Source organism: Acanthochromis polyacanthus, chromosome 3 (assembly GCF_021347895.1).
Source record: "Acanthochromis polyacanthus isolate Apoly-LR-REF ecotype Palm Island chromosome 3, KAUST_Apoly_ChrSc, whole genome shotgun sequence".
NCBI classification, from domain to species: domain Eukaryota; kingdom Metazoa; phylum Chordata; class Actinopteri; family Pomacentridae; genus Acanthochromis; species Acanthochromis polyacanthus.
The window spans coordinates 42,128,824-42,148,789 of NC_067115.1; the positions used below are offsets into that span (position 1 = coordinate 42,128,824).

At 40.3% G+C, this 19,966-nt stretch overlaps 1 protein-coding gene across 1 annotated transcript; it reads right to left on the minus strand.

Annotated features, from left to right (window-relative positions):
* Window positions 1–399: 399 nt before the first annotated feature.
* cdc6 (cell division cycle 6 homolog (S. cerevisiae)) lies at window positions 400–11,696 on the minus strand. Its single transcript, XM_022196519.2, has 12 exons — window positions 11,554–11,696; window positions 8,545–8,896; window positions 7,372–7,623; window positions 6,534–6,733; window positions 5,568–5,716; window positions 5,214–5,320; window positions 2,609–2,748; window positions 2,427–2,527; window positions 2,070–2,137; window positions 1,733–1,908; window positions 1,331–1,471; window positions 400–728 (listed from the first exon to the last, which is right to left on the minus strand). Exons 2-12 carry the CDS (start codon window positions 8,882–8,884, stop codon window positions 636–638), a joined length of 1,767 nt encoding a protein of 588 aa, XP_022052211.2. The 5' UTR covers window positions 8,885–8,896; window positions 11,554–11,696; the 3' UTR covers window positions 400–635.
* Between the last annotated feature and the right edge of the window lie 8,270 nt (window positions 11,697–19,966).

Sequence of the window (19,966 nt, forward strand, 5' to 3'; positions counted from 1 at the left end):
AAAATCCTTTGAAAATGTAACTGCAGTCGATAATGTAATAATCCATAAAAGGAAATAAGTTATTATGTTATTGGCTTTATTCCATTTAAATTGGCAGGTTTTATCTTAATGGCTGTTATTATTGCTTGCTCAGGCCATCATAACCCAACAAACAAAACACAAAGCAGCTTCCTTTGAAAGGCGTTCTCACTGTGCTTTACAGCCTCACACATTTTAAACGTTTCAGACCCACTGACAGCAGCAGAGACGGGATGTGGAAAGGCAGCAATGAGGACCAAGTCATCCCTGGATGATTCATTAGAAAATGAATCTGTTTGGGTTTTAAAATCCTGAGAAGCAGCAGCTGTCATATATATGAGAAGTTCCACAACAACAAAACAGCAGCGTGAGACCAGCTGATTAAATGTCCACATTTGTTTATTCTCAGCACAGAAACTGAAACAAATGCTGTTATTTCATGACTGATACTTTTCAGCTCAACACTGGACAAAAATATAATAAGAATAATAAACAAAAAAATATTAAAACGCTTTCATTAAAAGTGTACAACTTCCCAACAAAAATGAGATAAAAATACAACTTTTGAAAAACTAAAAAACCACAGCTCATCGTTGAATTAAAAATCCTAAACGGGATCATGAGGGGAGTCCTGCAGCCAGGATGCTGCCCAGCAGCGTTCGATCCTTCAGAGCGTTTTCAACGTCTTTCTCCTCGATCTTCAGAAACACCTGCAGGAAAACCAAACTTTAATCATTCAATCATTAAAGCTCTGATCTCAGTGTGAAAGCTTGTGGGATTGATTGACTGATGTTTTTATTTTCATGCTTTTAATCAATACTGCTTGGCTCCCCCCCCCCCCATAAAATCAGACAAAGGTGCTTTCAGCAACGTTTCTTCAGACGTTTTTGGAAAACAATACATTAATGAAAACTGTCTGAAGAGAAACAAAATCAGCTGAAGAATTTTTTGGCCCCAGAGTGGATTTATTAACCATTTAGAGCAGGGGTGTCAAGATCAGTTCCTGGAGGGCCACTATCCTGCATGTTTTAGATGTTTCCCTCTTCCAACACACCTGATTCAAATGATCAGGCTCGTTATCAGGCTTCTGCTGAGCTTGATGATGAGCTGATCATTTGAATCAGGTGTGTTGGAAGAGGGAAACATCTAAAACATGCAGGATAGTGGCCCTCCAGGAACTGAGTTTGACACCCCTGAGTTAGAGCTTCTCTTAGATCATCTGAAACCACTAACAAAAGTCAAACATGAGAGTGTGACTGGACCAAGGAAGCTCTTTATCGTGCGTTTGACTGATCCTTTGTCCAGTTCGTACCTTAGTGAGACGAGCCTCTTTGGCTTTCTTCAGGGAGAAGATTCCTCGACTCTCCAGCAGACTGCAGAGCGACAAACACTCTCCCTGACCGACTGCAGACACCTGCCTCTTAGCGCACAGCCGACTGTACACCTCATGGAGCTGAAACACAAACAACGGCTCACATCAGTGCTGGAAGACGCTGAGGATGCTGGTCACTTTAGGAAAAGTCATCAAACTTCAAGTTGAAAAAGGATTATTAGGAGGTGTTCTCTGCTGACAAACATCATGGCCGGATCATTTTTGACCGTTAAAGCTGCATCATCATCATTCAAAGAGACCAGAAGGTGGTTGAAAATCTGCAGCAAACTAAAGCACCAATGAGAGCTGCTGTTGGTCTCTAAACACAGCTGAGTGGCTCACCTTTCCCAGGACGATCTCTTTGCTCTTTCCGTTGCGAACGAGCAGCAGGAGGCAGCAGACCAGCAGCTTCTGCTGCAGGGGGAAACTCTCTCCGTCTGAGCCGCTCTGAGACGCCATGCGGTCGCCGTAAACCTCCGACAACACCCGAGCAACCTGCGGGAGGCTGACCCGAGAGGCTGCAAACAAACACCCAGGAGAAGGTTTCAGCACTAGAGCCATCTCACTCTGAATGAACTACATCAGCTAACGTCAACAGGACGCTCTGCTCAGTGCCCTCTGATCCATCAGCAGAATCATTTAGACTGACCGTTTGATGAGGACAAACAACTGAACTCACCTTTAGCTTCAGCTTCTGGACCAGCTGCTTTCTTTCTCTCACCAGACTCCACGATCTCAACGGCTCTCCTGAAATTAAGAAACATTCAGTCTAATGGAGCTCAACGGAAATCAGTTTTACTCCAAAGATTCAGTTTGTTCAAAGCAAAAAAACAGCCAAAATGTCTGAGTGATGAGAGATTTCCAGCAGCTCGAGGTCTCTAATCTGAATTTAACGGCAAAAACTGTCGTCTGCTTAGGTTTCAGACATCATCATCTGATTTAAGCATCAACCTCTGCATGTTTTAAATGGAGACACGTTTAGACTGAAAAGGCGTGCTTCCAGCCAGCAGAAGGACCATGGAGGGTGAATCCTGACCTGCAGATGTCCAGAGCTTTCCTGGCGTCTCCAGAGACGGCCGACACTTTCCTGGCACAGAACTGAACAGCCGAGGCGTCCAGGATCCCTTCAGCCGACGCCTGGGAGGAGAAGACAGCAGGATGAGTCTTCACAGCCAGCAGCAGAATAACCGAGAACACATCGGAAGAGGCTGAGTTTACCTGCGTGAGTCGGTCCTGAACGATGGCGGCGAGCTCCTGGCGGCTGTAGGGAGGGAAGTGCAGCAGCTGAGGGCGGCAGTGAGGACGAGCCTGCAGTCTGGGCAGGATGCGATCGGTCAGGTCCAGAGCGTTGGCGATGCCTGCAGAGAGGAGCAGGAGGTTAGACGGATGCTTTTACAGACCGATTCACAACCGCAACAATCAAAGGATGACAGAAAACCAACGTGGCCTCAAAGTCTGACAGTATTCATTAAATACACACATTAATTGCATATTTTGCTCCAAACTTTGAAGTAACAGAGTGACCTGGCCGGTATCTGTCCAATTCAAAGGTTTATTTATATACTAGAATCTTTGCTAAAACTGTTGTGAGTCCATTAAACTACCAAATATATCATTTGTTTATTCAGCTTCCACCATTGTATGCTTTAGTACAGAGTCATTTTACACAGGGCAGTTTATGACTTTATAAAATATAAAAATGACTGAGATAAACTGTCATTTTTCACTAAAAGTAAGTGGTGTTTTGTGAAGGTTCTCACTCATCCAGCTCATCTTCAGGTGAAGGGTTTAGTTCAGGAAACTGGACTTCCTGTGATCCTGAAGACGTTTCGCCTCTCATCTGAGCAGATGAGGTCAGAAGTGAAGAAGCTGCTCAGATGAAACGTCTTCAGGATCACAAGAAGAAGTCCAGTTTCCTGAACTAAGCCCTGAACCCTACCTGCTGTTTTAAATTTGTCCTCCGTACTGTGACAACTTTTATGAACTTTTTACGGATGAATTTTCTACATTTACGAGGCAGAAGGATAAGTAAAGCTTTTTTGGAACGACCTGCACAGTCAGTAACTTCTTTTATAGACCTCATTTAATGTCAGGTTTACTTGTAGCTTTAATTTGGTTTCTCTGTTCTATTCTGTACCGAGTTCTGTTTATTTTAGATGTTCTATCTTGTTTTGTTTTACTTTTAGCTGCCTGGTTCTCTGGTGTGATGTCTCTAAGTCTTTAATTTTCCATTTAAGTTTAACCTTCAATCTTATTCTTTAATTGTCAAATTGCTCAGTTCCTTTGTTTGATTTGAGTGCTAATCTATCTAATTATTCATTTACCTCATGGTCATTACTATTTATTTTAATTGACTGCTCTGCCTTGTCTGTATCTTGTTTGATTGTGTCGCATGTTTTAACTGTCAAAGCACTTTATGAACGCTGTTCTAAAGGAAAGTTATTATTATTATTATTATCATCATCCATCATTAGTTCCTCCTTTAGTTTGTTTAGTGTGGGGGTCAGGATTACTTCACAGATGTGGAGATGAATGGAAATGTAACATTATTTATAGATCTCACACTGCAAAAACTCTAAATCTGACCACGTCTATTTGTCTTATTTTTAGTCAAAACGTCTCATCCCACTTGGTTTAAGATAAATTCACTTAAGTGACATTTCAGCAGATAGAGGGACTTGTTTCAAGACAACGCATCTTAAATATGTAAAGTCAAACATTCTTGAAATTATCTCGTTTTGAATCGTATTTTACAAGAAAACAAAGTAAGTTTAATACGTCTCAAATTAGGAGGTTACATCAAAGCAAAAATCTACTATTTCTTTTTTTTTTAGCATGTCTGGCTTATTTTAAGACGCCTAAGCTTGGCAATCCTGGGAAAAAATAGGTTAAAATAAGTTTTCCCAGCTAATTTTGAAATCTCAATATTATAAACAAATTTCAAGAAATCTCACCAAGACATTTTTCACTTGTTCTACTGGCAGATTTTTTTCACTTATTTCAAGGTCCTTAAAATAAGTTTTTTTGTTTTTGAGAGCAGCATTTTTTTCCAGTGCAACGAGTTGTTTTGATCATAAAGTCAAACTTTACACCGTTCACATATCTGTCACTAGTTTCTGTCTCCCTTCTGTTTTTTGTTGTCTTATTTCTGTCATTTTGTGTTTTGCTTTATTCGTTGTTTTGTGTTGTCGTTTTGTGTTTTTTTGTGTCTCGCTTCTGTTTGTCTATTTTGTGGCAGTTTTGATTCTTTTTCTCTAATTTTTGGTCTTGTTTGTGTCATTTGAGCATTTTTTTCTTGCTTGTGTCCATTTTTGTTGCTTTGCAACTTTTTTTATCAAATTTTTTGTGTATTTTGTTTTGTTTCATTTTGTTTGTCTCATTTTTTGTCATTTGTGTCTCATTTTTGTCTGACTTTTGCTGTTTTGGTCCTAAAGTAAAACACATGATTCTGTGTCTGCAGGTCTCAGACTAAATGTTTTGTTCCTTCTAGATAAACTGATCTGGAAGTTGTAATGTGTAAATGATAAACTGAGGCCAAAAATGTTGAATTGAGCTTATTTTCTTAATAACTTTCAGTTTGTTCATAATGTTTTACAAAGAGAAAGTTCAATAAATGTGAATATTTTGGCATTAACCAAAAGAGAAAATGTGGAGTTGTGGTTATTTTTTGGTTATTATGCTGCGATTTTACTTGAGATCAAATTGGGCTGAACGTAGTGAAGAACTGATTATTATTTCCAGAAAGCCAACAGACGAAACCACGAGTTGCTGCTGTTTGTTGAGCAGAAACAAACAGAGTTCTGGGTGTGGGCTGAAGTCTTACCGATGAGACAGAGGCGAGACTCGGGCAGGAACGGCCATTCAAAGATGGTGTAGAGGACGTCCTGAGCTTTGCTGTCCAGCTGATCCATCTCATCCAGAACAAGAAGCCTGCCAGGGACAAACACAGAGTCAGGCTCCTCCTGCATCAACCAGCAAACTCTCAAAGGACTTCTTGATCACTCAAGATCTTTAAAAAAAAGTTTACTTTCCACCTGCGAATGTTTGATACATTTAGTGCATGAGTCACTCTAACTGAGCTAAACATGTTGGTGCCGATGTGAATCCAGCTACTGTGAGCAGAGGTAGGAAAGCAAACCTTCATCAGAAACAACCGGATGGAGGCAGCTCTACTCACACAGTGGGCCCCGGGGCCGTCAGGAGCCTCTGCAGCCCCTTCTGTCCGCCGGACGCCTTCAGCCTGTCGGCCAGCAGCGGGAAGATGGCGTGAGAGCTGCGTAGACTCATACAGTTCACCAGCACGGTCTGAACGGACGACAGCTCAGCCTGAAAAACAAACAAACAAACAAACAAACACACACACACTGGTTAGCTGGTGCAGACACACATCATGACTCTGAACAAGTCTGCCAAGGAACGGTGGAGTTATGTGACAATCGGTGTCTGTCTGTCTGTTAGAGACATTACTCAAAAACAGATTAACGGATTTGGATGAAATTTTCAGAGGTCAGAAATGACACAAAGACCAAGTGATTAGATTTTGGCAGTGATGCGACTTATAGTCTGGATCCACGGATTTGTTAAAGGTTTCTGTATAACTGTGAGATGGCGTCACTGTAACTATGACAAGGGAACACTACATCAGCTGACTGCTGACGATCACATGATTGTGATCCTACTATAAATCCACCACTGAGGACTCATCTGTCAGAAATGATACAAGGAACAAATGATTAAATTGTGGGGGTGTTTCTGAGTCCCATCAATTCCTGCTGCCTGCTACATATTTAGGTCACATGATTCAGTATACATACATAACGTACACATGTATAACACACGCCTGTGCTCAGCAGAAGGTCATCTTGTTTGTGGGTACATCTATATTAACTCATTCTATGTTGTCATGATTATCCGTTGCAAATTTTTTCTAAATTTATCCATCAGAAATGACAGAAGGACTGAGGAGTCTTGGCAGAGTTCTGCTCTGAGTGCTTTTCTTGTTAAGCATTTAATAGAGATTTGCAGAACTTCATTTCTTGACCTCCTCAGATGAAGCTGCATCTCTCTGCAGTTCCCTAAAGCCTCCACTAGGTGTCACTAGAGCCACAAACACCACAGACTGCTCCACTGAGGTCCAGCTCACCTTCATCTCCTGCAGCACACAGTTGAAGCAGGCCGTCTTGCCGGTTCCCGGGGCTCCAGAGATGTAGAGGCTGCCGGGGTGCCGCTGCAGCACCTTCTCCTCCAGAAAGGACCTGATGGACGCCCGCTCTGCCTGCCTGGACAGGAGACGCTCGGGGACGGCGGTGTGGAGCGCCTGCTTCACGTCCTGAAACCTCGACTCTGGAGGAGAAACAGTGAAGCTGCAGGTTAACAACGCTACCAAAAAACTCAACTTAAATCCATCCTAACAAAGAGATCACTGAGGTGCAGGTCTAAGAAAACACTCATTGTTGTCTTAACATTTTAAAGTAGGGCTTCAACCAGAGGAGATTTTAATTCTAATTAAAATCCGACGTTTACTTTTGTTTTTGAACCAAGTAAGACAAAGTGATTCAATCAAAACCCTGCAAACTCCGTTTTTAAAAATAGAAATATTTGCTGGTTCTCTCAATTTTCCGTCTATCAAAGTATTTGAGCTGCAGCTCTGGAAAGCTGTGATTTATTGTTGCTTTCTGAACAAGAACTTATTCCGTTAACTGAGAAAATAAGATGATAGGAACATTTTTTGTTGCTTTGTTTCATTTTGTCTCATTTGTTTAATTTTTGTCTCATTTTATGTCTTTTTGTAACTTTATTTTCTAATTTTTGATCTCTTTTATTGTTTTCTTTCATGCCGCTTGTCTCATTTTGTCATTTTTTGTTGCTTTGTGTCTCTGTGTTGTAATATTATGTCTAGTTTTTGTTGTTTTTGGTCTTTTTTGTCCTTGTTCAATGCAGCAGTGATCAGGACCTTTGACCACACATTTCAGAGCTCTTACTTTCTGCAAACAGTCGAGCTACCGGTGGCTTCTTCTCTGAGTTTTTGTGGACAGGACTCCCAGCAGGCGTCTCCTGTCTCCTCGGGGACGATCTGGCTGCAGGAGACTGCTGGGGTGAGTTCAGGACCAGCTGCTGGTGAGCCGCGACTGGAGAGTTCTCATCGAAACCCAGCTTTCGGGGTGAAGCGAGGGTCTGCTTGTTCTGCTTCGGTGGTGAACTGAACACAGAAAGGTTGCAGCCGTTGTCATCACCTGGAGAAAAAAAAACACCAAACTGTTTCACCTCGTCTGTGATTCTAAGGACAATTTAAACCATCATTTTTCTCGGTGAACCGTTTCAGATCATCAAACCAAACTTAGACATAAGCAGCAGAAGTGAACATGTTAGTAAAGCTGATTAATTTATTCACAGCTACTTTCATCTGGACCAGACACCCAGAGCAGATCAGGCCTGACAGCATTCCACAACGGGAGGAGGGTGTGGGGCTGTTTTACTGCCCTGGGGTCTCTGCCATCGCTGCAGCCCTCCATCAGAAAGCCCTGAAGAAGAATGTCCTTTAACGGTTCATCAGTCTGATTGAAACCCCAACACCATCCCATAACATGTTTATTACACCAAACAGCAGCTTCCTTCTGTCATCAGACCTGTACCACTCATCCTGTGAGGGTCACAAGCAGCTTTACATGCATTAGAGAAGCAAAATATCAGGAAATAAGTCACTGAAAAAGACAGAAGCTGCCAAAGTAGAATTTAGTGCAGAGTTTTGTGTTGGATTGTTGGATCAGATTACACAAACACAGGATATATCCCCACAAGTCGTGTCCTTTTCCACAGTGGAAGCTGATCCGTTCCAACCAGAGTTAGGAACAGCATCCCACCTTCCAGGCATGATATCCAGATTTTACTGACTGGAATTCAATGGATGGCTGGTTTTATTTCTTTAGGAATCAAGAAAGACCTGACCGGCTCTACAGGCAGCCAGAAAAGGCAACCGGTCCTAGATTTCTGCCCTCTGATTGGTTCCTTTGTCTCGAACAGCTGTGTCCTCATAACGCATGTTTATTCAGGTCACCTTTCTGGGTGCTACATGTCGCTTTAAGCCCTAAAATAATTTACAGTTTATGAAAAGACTTTCTCAGTGCACAAGATAAAACTGGTTTGGAGAATCTCACCTTTGCGTTTCCGAGGGCTGAGAGGAAGTCGGGTTTGGACACCAGGAGAGGAAGGAGGCTGGGCTGCAGGTTGTCTGGGCGACAGAGGGGTTGGGAGGGCGACTGGCTGCTTTGGGGACAGAGGGGTGGGTGTGTCAGCGAGCCGCCTGGGTGACAGCAGGGTGGGCAGGTCGGCCGGACGTCTGGGGCTGAGCGGTCCGATCCGGATGGGAGAGACGGGCTGAGGCTCGGCCACCGATTTCTGGGGTTCTGTCTTGGAACGGGACGACGCTCTGCAGGATTTGCGTCGAGGAAACGGCAGCGTGGACTGAGCTTGGCCCTGAGAGCGTGTTCTGGGCATTCTGAGTCCGATCTGAAACAAAGAGGACACGTCACCCACACTGGAGGTTAGAGGCAGAGAGGTCTGAGCCCAACACATCCAAACAGAGTTCATATCATTTCCATAATATTTGATGGTCTCGGTTTTAGTGACACAGTGGTCTAACACAAACATAACACGACAGTGACCTACAGTTAGATCATTCTGGAAAACATTAAACTTTGAACCCATTTCTCTCAAAAACTACAGAAAGTGAACCAGACCGTTCTGCTTCCAAACCTTATGTCAGCCGTTAAATCACTGCTTCATTAAGTTCTTTGGTAAAACTACTAAATAAATGTTTGGAACAAATAGAAAATGGTTGCTCTAGATCAGGGGTGTCCAACATGAGGCTCGCGGGCCAAAAGTGGTCCTCCAGAGGGTCCATCCGGTCCTCAAAGTGTAAAAATTACAGAGAAGACATTAACTGCAGATTGTAAATTAGTAAAGCGATAAATTTAAAATAAGTTCTCGACCATGAAAAGTTATTTTGATCCTAAGGTAAAATACTAGATTGTTCGTTGTTCTTTTGTCGTTTTGCCTCATTTTTGTAATATTCTGTCTTTTTTTTTGGTCTGACTTTTGTCGCTTGGATTCTCGTTTTGCGATTCCTTTTCGCCTTGCTTTTGTTTTTTGTCATTTTGTTTCTCGCTTTTGTCATTTTTCATCTTATTTGTGTGGTTTTGTCGCTTTGTAACTTTTTTGTCTACATATTTGTCTCGTGTGTCATTTTTTGTAATATTTGTCTTGTTTTTGTTGACTTTTGTCTCAAGTGTTTGTCTTATTTTTGTTCTTAGTGCTTTGCTTTGTTCATTATTTTGTGTAGCGTTTTAGTCGTTTTGTGTTTTTTGTCGCTTTGTAACTTTTTTGTACCTTTTATTTCGTGTCTGTCATTTTTTGTGGTTTTGTCTCTTTTTGTAATATTTGTCTTGTTTTCATTGTTTTTGTCTGACTTTCGACATTTGTCCCAAGTTTTTGTTGTTTTATTCCTCATTTTTGTCGTTTTGCGCTTCCTTTTTGTCTTATTTTTGTCATTTTGTGTTTTGCTTTATTCATTGTTTGTGTAGCATTTTAGTCATTTTGTGTTTTTTCTCTGGCTTGTGTTGTCTATTTTTTTCTCACTTGTGTAATTTTTGTCTCGTTTGTCCATTTTTTTGTCGCTTTGTCTCATTTGTGTAATTTTTTGTCTTGTTTGTGTCATATTGTTGCTTTGTAACATTTTTTGTTTAATTTTTTTAATCTTTTTGTTTTGTTTCGTGTTGCTTGTCTCATTTTTCGTTGTTCTGTGTCTCATAACATTATGTCTAGTTTTTTGTCATTTTGTCTCGTTTGTGTTCTTTGTCTTATTTTTGTCATTTTGTGCTTGCTTTACTCATTGTTCTGTGTTTTTTTGTTTCGCTGGTGTTTTGTGGTCATTTTGTTTCTTGCTTTTGTCGTTTTGTGTCTTGTTTTGTAATATTTTGTCTTTTTTATCAGACTTCTGTGTTATTATATTCTCATTTTAAATTGGAGATCAAACTGGGCTGAATGTGGAACCTGAACTAAAAGCAGTTTGACACTCCTGTTCTGTCTGCGACACAAAGAAAGAAAATCCACTCATCCTCCTGCATGGTTGTTTCCAGACTTGGCGTAAAACAAAAGCCACCGCTAACGATAAAACCATCAGCTGTCCACAGAGTCTTTCATTTATCTTATAATCCTTTCAAACACTCACAGCCTCACATTAATCCTTCTGTTCTGTTCGTTTCTCAGGAACAGCAATGATGTACAAAACCGACAAATCCCAATAAACATTGTTTATACCTCATTATGAACCATTTCTATCAATATTTAGTGCAGTGGAGTTCTTTACCTCTCACAGATCAGTGGTTCAATGAGGACAATTCACTCACTTCTCCTAAAAAACGGCGTTAAAGCTGATTTATAATATACAGTGAAAAGGTCAAGATATAAAATACAATAGTTTTATACAACATTGAAGTTTCATTTTATAGTCTGATTGTTTTTTCTTTTTATGGAGTGATAAATAATCATGAGGATCTGTACTGAAAGTAAACTTTATATAATCGGTGCCTTTAAACCAGAAATATGTGAAATTAATCATTTTCTATGCCGATTACACGTATTAACTCAAGCAGAAGAAGTTTCATACCGAAAAAATACTTTTAATGAGTCCTTTTTTAGAACGGGGCCAACGTGGTCCTCAACAGAACAGGAAGGTTCTTATCTTACATGACCAACTGCTCTGGGAGCTCGAAGGTTTGCAAATTAAACACGTAAATCAGTCGCATTAAACATGAAAGCAGCCTAACGGAGTGCCACGGCTCTCTGGGATGGAACTAAAGAGTTTAAAGTTTGATTTATTCCGGATTTCCTTCAGTTTCCTTCATTTTAAACAGCAAACAATACAGTGTGCTCCAGTAATGGCGCCAAGCACCAGACTTCTGCATCGATGCGCCACAATCTGCGCATTTAAACGACTGGAGCTGAAGGACAAACATGTCTGGTCAACGTTAGAATATATTTTTGTCGATACATACATGAAAAACAAGCTACTTGTGGTATTTCAGACGATAAACATCAACCAGCAGAGGAGGCCCAGCAGCTCAACTCTCTGCCGTCCGTCGCTAACAAACTATTTCAGGTCTTACCGCTTTAATGCAGCGCGTTGAAGAAGGAGGTTCGTTGGTAAAAAGTTTTTTAAAGTCTTCTGAGCTCAGAAAGCAGCGGCTCCTCGTCTCTTCTGTCCTCTCCGGTCCGAAACTGAAGCCAAACTTGCGCCAAAACGTTTCGCGCCTCCTCCTCGATCAGCTGTGTTCCCGCCGCTGCTTGCTGATTGGTCGAGGCAGCAGCTTCCGCAACGCTCATTGGCTCAGCCTGCCACGCACGGATGTTACGTCACTGTTGTTGTGCCTCCGGTGGCGGGAGTTTGAACAGAGCTGTATTCACGGTGTGGTGATTTAATCACACGTGATTTAATCAATTAAAGACGTGAAGGGTGAAGAATGAAAGCTGATTTTACAAAGTGTTGTGTGTCTGAGTTTATAGTAATATCTGCTAAAATCTAAACTTGCAATAAAACTATTTAATACTCGATTACAAGTGGATTCAAATGGATTAACTTCACTGAGAACTTCCCTTTATATTAAAAAAAATCTCAAATAGATGTAAAATTTAAGTACTCACACATGCTCAAATACAAAATAAGTATTTGCATACCTTTAACGCTGTAATCATCTAAATAACACTAAAATACATAGTAGTATGAGATAAAGAGCTCAAATGGATCCTTTCACTTTTCCTTCATTTATTTCATTAGAATCTGAATTTTCCACACATCACAACCCACTTTTCCTAAAGGTTTCATCTGTTTGCTATCTAGTAACTTGCTCTCCCTTCACGTCAGTTTCTCACAACATTGGAATTATTCTCGTTGATCCAAAACTAAACTTTCAGAATGACCAAATCTGAAATCCCAGTGCTCTAAATGGACTGCATATCCATGTAGACAACGAGCTACGTACAGAGAAACAGGCAGAACAAGCAGCACAGAGTCAGTTCAAGTGTTTTTATTTGAAAAGATAGAAAAAGGCACAATAAAAACATTTTGTTTCAGTTAAATAGACTTCATAAGAAATAAAAATAAATAAATACAAACAATCAAACATGCACAATTATATATATTAACATGATTTAAATCATCGAAAGGCTTTCTACTCTATAAATATACAGTAATAAGTTTCAATTCCATATGTTAGCATTATTTTTCAATTCTGTCCAATCCCACCAGGTTAGTATCAGTAAACTTATCTGTGATATAAATAAGGCTCAGACCAGCTGACAGACTTACAGAGAATAAGTAGAAATTTTCCTGAATATATTGTCACAACTGGAAAAACTAATGTGAAGAGAGGACGAGGCAGACAGAATGAAATGACCGAAGGACTGAGATCATGGCTTCACATGGAACGATCAACCGTCACAATTCAGAAAGAAAAAGATCAGATTAGATGAGAGAAATGATCGCCTATGGAATGAAACATGATTGACTAAAAGTCAGAGCAGTGATCTAAAAACAACAGCGCTGTTTCCTTCTCAGCGTTTGTCTGATGGTTTTACTGTGGAGCTGAGCATCCCATAATTTAAGGCTGGAGGATGACTGATGCTATGGAGACTAAAAGTGTTGCTTTTAAAATTATTCTGTTTGTTTACATAAAACCGATTTAAAACACTTTGGACATCCACTCAGAAGACGGAGGATTTGAGCTGCAGGTTTTCTCCACAGCGTTTGTTGTTCTAACTAAAACTGTACTTAAAGCTCAGATGCACAGAAACATGTTTGTTGTGTTTGTAGATCAGGACGGTTGTGATCATGACGCTCTTCCTTTCATTCATCACTTCTCTGCTGGAGCTTTCTCTGCTCGTTTGCTGCACCATCGACCGTTTCATCACTTTCTGCTGCTTCGGTCCTCAGAGTTTCCATTTCACGAGGATCTTCTTCATCCCTCCTTCCTCGGAGCTTCTCACAGAGCCCTGTGAGAACATGAAAACCAGTCACACACTCAGTTTATAGTGTTCACGTGTTTATTAGATGCTGACGACAAAATGACATCGTCATCACAAAGTTCTAAACAATACTGTGTAAAAACACTTCAGTGTTTGTAAAACGACCAAACTGATGTTCAGAGAGGTAAAATGTGCTCCACCGTCTTCAATTACACCACGCCAAACTCCTCCATCCTTAAATAAAAGTGATCTAAATCAGTAAAACTGAAATCCTAAAGCAAAGCAGTGATTCTGCATGTGATTGAAATGTTGTGAGTCACAAGTGGCTGTTTAACCATTCCATCATCTGTACACCACTTAGTCCTCATTAGGGTCATGGGGGGCTGGAGTCTATCCCAGGTGACTGAGGGTGAAGACAGAGGACACCTGGACAGGTAACGGTCTGTCACAGGGCTACACAGAGACAAACAATCACACCTACAGACAGTTTAGAATCACCAGTTAACCTCAGCATGTTTCTGGACTGTGGGAGGAAGCCGGAGAAGCAGAGAAAACCCACGCATGCACAGAAAGAACGTGCAAACTCCATGCAGAAAGATCCCAGGAAGGCCGGGATGCGAACCAGGAATGTTTTAGCTGCAAGGCGACCAGTAATCTAACCAGTAATCCACTGGATAGATTACAGCATTTTCTAAACATTTTGTCAATACCAAAAAAAAACTCCTTTATTTTTGTATCCAGACAGATCACACAGCATCACTCTAGCTTAGCAGAATGATTACGAGCAAGCACTAACTCATGTGTGGATCATGTGACTAAAACAGACAGAAAAAAACATGGAATCCATAAAAGCTGTTTTTGGCAGAACAATGCCATAACTAGTGATGGAAGAACTGAAGTGATTTTGGTTATCAGGAAAATCATGAAAAATGTCTAAATATCAGCTCTTAAATTAAACTCTTATGAGCTATTTTTGTTGTTATCATTATAATTGTCTAAACAAATGTACAATTACTGGGACCAGGCATTAAAATGGAAAACAAAGGTGGTCTAAAACTACAAAACAAGACATGAAATAACTCACCACAATTCAAGAAGATTGAAAGTCACTGGTTTAACTTTTAAACCTTCAAATGCACAGTATTTTTATGAGTTTTTATAAGCTTGTGTCTTAATGAGGATGGATTCTTCCTGTTATTAAAGCTGTCAAATGCAGTGGAGTACAACTATTAGGCATCATAAAATGAAAATACTCAGTTCAGCTTCAAAACTCTTCCCAGGTGAAACATTTGAGTCCATGCGCAGTGTTTTTTAAAGAATGAAAACGTAACTCACTCTTGTTTTTGAGTTTCCACAGAACTCTGATGGCAACGACCACGAGAACAACAGCAGCAGCAGCAGCAGCAGCAGCAGCAGCAGCGATGACAAACAGAATGACAGCGATCTGTCCAGGAGGTTTCTCTGTTCCTTCATCTGTAGGAAAAACGGTACACTGCTCATGACTTCAGCACATTTTATCCTGTACTCAAACAAAGCGGTCTGTTGTGTACCAAAGTCATTTTTCTGGAGAAAACAGAAAATCAGCCTCACCTGGATTTGTTGTTTCTTCCACCAAAGCCGTCGTCATGACAACAACAACTGTCCAGTTCCATTTGATTACTGTTTGAAATGAAAAAGAAATGTTTTATTATTATTTAGATTTTTTCTTCATTTCTGACAATTTCCTCGTCTGTTATGGAACTTCACATGCATCCCACACTCAAACTTCCTGTAAAAATCAATAACAGCATCAAATTCATTACACTCACCTGTAACAGTATAATAGCAGGTGATCCTCAGCTTTGGTATAAAACATTTGTACTGTCCACTGTCATTCAGCTGCACTGAGGAGATCTGTAGAGTCAGGAAACCTTTGCTCAGGTTTTCAAGGACCAGATGTGTTCGGTTTCTGTATTGCTCTGTCTGTGGTTCTGGATTTTCCTCTCCATATCGACGGGAGTAGACAAATCGGTTGGAGTCATTGAAGTTGCCATCAGTCCTCTTACAAGTCAGTAGATAACTCTTCAAGTCGGTCGGGGAATCGGTGCGGCACTGAAGAGTGACTTTATCACCTTCTTGTGCTTCAATAATCTCAGTCTGTGGAGCAGCTTTTCCTGTTGAAACAAATAAACCATAAATAGTTGGAACACTTCTAAAACACTAAACTGTTATTACATCATGCTCAGTCATCGTGGCAGGTTGTAAAATGTTTGTCTGTTTGGCTCCGGTGGTGTCTCTGACTTTAACATCAGTGATCCTGGTTAAATGGAACCACAAATGTGATCAACAACAGGCTCAGTGAACTCTGGGTAAATTTACTCCAGCAGCTCAGAGGTTCATCACATCCAGGGGTTAAAATGGTTTAATATAACCACACTAGTTAAGCAGATAAGAGCCATGCAAACCGTACACAATGTGCCATTTATCACTGGACTTTATAAAAACTGCATTTTCAACATGTGCTTCATGTATGGTTGCATATTATGATCACTTTCACTGTCAGATCATTTTGAGATAATTACTCTGCCAAGGAACACGATGGAGTTAAGTGACGATCAGCGTTGGTTTGTCCGTCTGTTGGCAACATTACTCAACATCACTTTGGAGGAAATTTTCAGGGAAGATCAGAAATGACATAAAGACCAAGTGATTAGATTTTGGCAGTGATGCGGCTTATAGTCTGGATCCACAGATTTGTTAGAGATTTCTGCGTCATTGTGAGATAGCAGCACTGCATCACTGTAACCATGACAACAAGTGAACACTACATCAGCTGCCGGCTGCGATCCTACTACAAATCCACTGTTGCGGACCACAATTTTTTTTTTAAATTTCATCCATCAGAAATGATACGTCTGAGCAGCCCTGGTGGAGTGCTGCACTCAGAGGGCTTCTCTTGTTTACTTACTGCGTTTTATGTAACTATAGCCACATGTTAATGATACATTTATAAAACATGTCCAGTAGTAAAAAAGTTAAACTACAGGCTGTGTCCTCCAACATATTTTCTGGTTTACCAAAAGTCCAAACCACCAAAACAAAGTACTACAACTGATGGAAAAGAAAATGCACAAGTCTGAAATGAAAAGCTGGAAATTGTCCCATTCTTGTGATCATCTCTTACAAATATAGACTAACAATAAAAGCAAAAAGATTGCCCCAAAGTTTCCATGGAGGGCAATTGGACTTCCTCTATTCGGTCTTTGGCTTCAAGAGGCCTCAGTTCTTGTAATGAACTACAGTAATAATCTGGATGAGAGGTGAAATATCTTCAAGAACCAGAAACAGAAGCCCAGGTGTTTTTTCTGACGAGGACTACCATGACTGGATGACTGACAATCTACACAGATAAACAGTTAAAGTTAACAAAAGACTAGTATAAAACTGCTCCTGCAGAAGAAACAGGAAGTAGAAAAGATGGGATCAAAATGTCACATCTGGGAGATCAGTGTCTGGATGGTTTAATCTGAAAAAAGCACCTAATGCTGTCATTGTGTATTTCTTGCGGTTTCCTTACTAATCAGTGTAAACAGTAAGGTGTGTTTTAACAGTAAGGTTGTGTGTTTTAATCTAACATAACTTTGATTTAAATTAAACGCAGAGAAGTCCAGGATTGTTTTCAAATGATGGCGAGGGCTTCCTGCCGAGTCCAGGTGGAAATATTTTCCACGAAGGTTACACAAGTTAAAGAAACAAAATACGGAAGCATCCAACTCCCAGAATGAAACAGATGTACAGCAGGAGTACGTACTCTACATTCTGTCTCTAGAAGAGAAAACTGTTGTCGGACGAAGCAAAACCCTCCAAAAATAAGTTTGTCCCGTTGGCAGCCATCTTAGCGTCACGTACCATTTGTTGCACCAACTACAAAATGTGGAACCATTTCCACCTTGTCAGAACCTAATATCCAGTACAAGGTAATCTAAGTAATGTTATATTTCGTTGTCTGTCGTCAGTGACGTTATTCTTGAAATAATATATACATCATGACAACGATACGGAAAAAACAAGGCAAACATCAGAAAAAAATAGTTGACGGCGCGTCGAAATGGAAACTTACCGGCTCCGACAGTCGACAAAATGCCGAAGAAAACAAACAGAGTGAACTTCATTATTCCACCGAGCAGAAAAGAAAACGTTACCGGAAGTTTTGTGAGCTGTCTAATGGCTAGATGTCAAACGTGCGCGGCTGACGCAGCTGACAGAGGGTTTAACAACACAAACACGACTTTTCTACAACTTCGCGCCAGTTCAGCCCATATATGCTTCAGCCAATCAAAACGGCGGATCGAAAGACATTTGACCATAGACTGTAAGTGACAGAGCTGTAGGGGAGGACCAGCTGTTGTTAAAGACCTGTGTTAGAGTGCCCTCATCAAACAGCTCAATCTTTAAATTCACTGCGTGTTTATTCAGGAAACAACGACAACTGTAAGTATTTAATATGGAATTCTTTGTGTTATAACACCGCACTCGGCTTGGAGAAGTCACGAAAACACCCCTACAAGCCAGAATGGTTTCGTCTATGCTGTTCACGTTTCGCGCAGAAGCTTCCAAAGAATTCCCCTCATTCACAGAAAAGCTGGAACCTCAAATAGACGAATCACTCCAGCTCTGGTCTGCTGAGAGTTCCGTTACTCCGTGAATGAAGATTATAGTAAAAAAAAAAAATCCACCGAAAAGTAGATTATTTCTGCAGCAGAGCGGAAAACAGACATGAAATTGATCCTTGATGGGGATTATTTCACCAAAATGTTAAACGAATCTTTTGCTGGGAGAGGATTTAGTCTGCATTGTTCCTCCTAATAAAAGTCTGTCTTATGTTATTCAGAGCTGGACTGAAAGTACAATTTAATCATTTTTGGATTATCTATGATCCTGCCATCAGGGAGTCATTTATCTGCATCTCCTCAACAGTTTTGCTGTAGACATTCAGTAGAGCATCTCCAACAGGAGGAACGTTCACTTAAGAAATTCCTCAAGAACTTATTTTCCAACAGAAGAACCAAAAGTAAGCAGACTTTTGTGAAGCAGCAGATCCTGATAAAATGCCACCTACAAACACAAAATGTCTTCAGATGATAGTTTTCCTTCAAAACACTGCAATGCAGCATTAAGTCACATTAAATACTTTCCCCACCATTCAGTGCACATGCATGACCACCACTCCCTAAAGTACGTTACTGTTTTCAGCATTAATTAATCACATTAGATTGTCTAAAAATGCTCTGATCAGCATTTCTAACATTCATTAAACTGATTAAAGCCACAATGATGCAGCCACTTTTCACCAGACAAAGGAGTTTGTAAGTTTATACTTTTACCTGGTCTGCAAGAAGTTTTTTCCAACAGTCCAACAGATCACTCTCACAGAATCTGATCAGCTCTTCTTCTTCTTCTTCTTTTTGTTTAATGGCAGTTGGCACGCAACTTTTAGGTGCATTCTCTGATCGGCTCTGTCTGGTGTGCAAGGCAATAGCGCGCGAGAAGTGGCCACGTGGTGCCGTTGTCCGCCTCTTTCAGCAAGATTTCCCGCCGTTTGGGGGCTCATTGACTAAGAGCAACGCTCATTGGTTCAGCCAGCTACGCACGGATGTTACGTCACTGTTGTTGTGCCCCCGGTGGCGGGAGTTCGAACAGAGCTGTATTTTGGCGGAATGTAAATTTTCTGGGTTGTCTTGCTGCGTCATCTTCAAATGCGGCAAAGTTTTCCTGTTTTCAATATCAGAGTTTCTCCGAATGATTCACTGTGTGATGATTTAACGACATTTTATTTAATCAATTAAAGACATGAAGGGTTAAGAATGAAAGCTAATTTTACAAAATGGGTCTGAGTTTCTAGTGATATCTGCTAAAATCTAAACTTGCAATAAAACTATTTAATACTCGATTACAAGTGGATTCAAATGGATTAACTTCACTGAGAACTTCCCTTTATATTAAAAAAAATCTCAAATAGATGTAAAATTTAAGTACTCACACATGCTCAAATACAAAATAAGTATTTGCGTACCTTTAACGCTGTAATCATCTAAATAACACTAAAATACATAGTAGTATGAGATAAAGAGCTCAAATGGATCCTTTCACTTTTCCTTCATTTATTTCATTAGAATCTGAATTTTCCACACATCACAACCCACTTTTCCTAAAGGTTTCATCTGTTTGCTATCTAGTAACTTGCTCTCCCTTCACGTCAGTTTCTCACAACATTGGAATTATTCTCGTTGATCCAAAAGTAAACTTTCAGAATGACCAAATCTGAAATCCCAGTGCTCTAAATGGACTGCATATCCATGTAGACAACGAGCTACGTACAGAGAAACAGGCAGAACAAGCAGCACAGAGTCAGTTCAAGTGTTTTTATTTGAAAAGATAGAAAAAGGCACAATAAAAACATTTTGTTTCAGTTAAATAGACTTCATAAGAAATAAAAATAAATAAATACAAACAATCAAACATGCACAATTATATATATTAACATGATTTAAATCATCGAAAGGCTTCCTACTCTATAAA

Coding starts and splice junctions, on each gene's coding strand:
- cdc6 (XM_022196519.2), bottom strand. CDS start 8,884: ATGCCCAGAACACGCTCTCAGGGCCAAGCTCAGTCCACGCTGCCGTTT. Junction 6,734..7,371: donor AGCTCGACTGTTTGCAGAAA/GTAAGAGCTCTG, acceptor TTTCTCCTCCAG/AGTCGAGGTTTCAGGACGTG. Junction 2,749..5,213: donor GTCTCGCCTCTGTCTCATCG/GTAAGACTTCAG, acceptor TCCTCTCTGCAG/GCATCGCCAACGCTCTGGAC.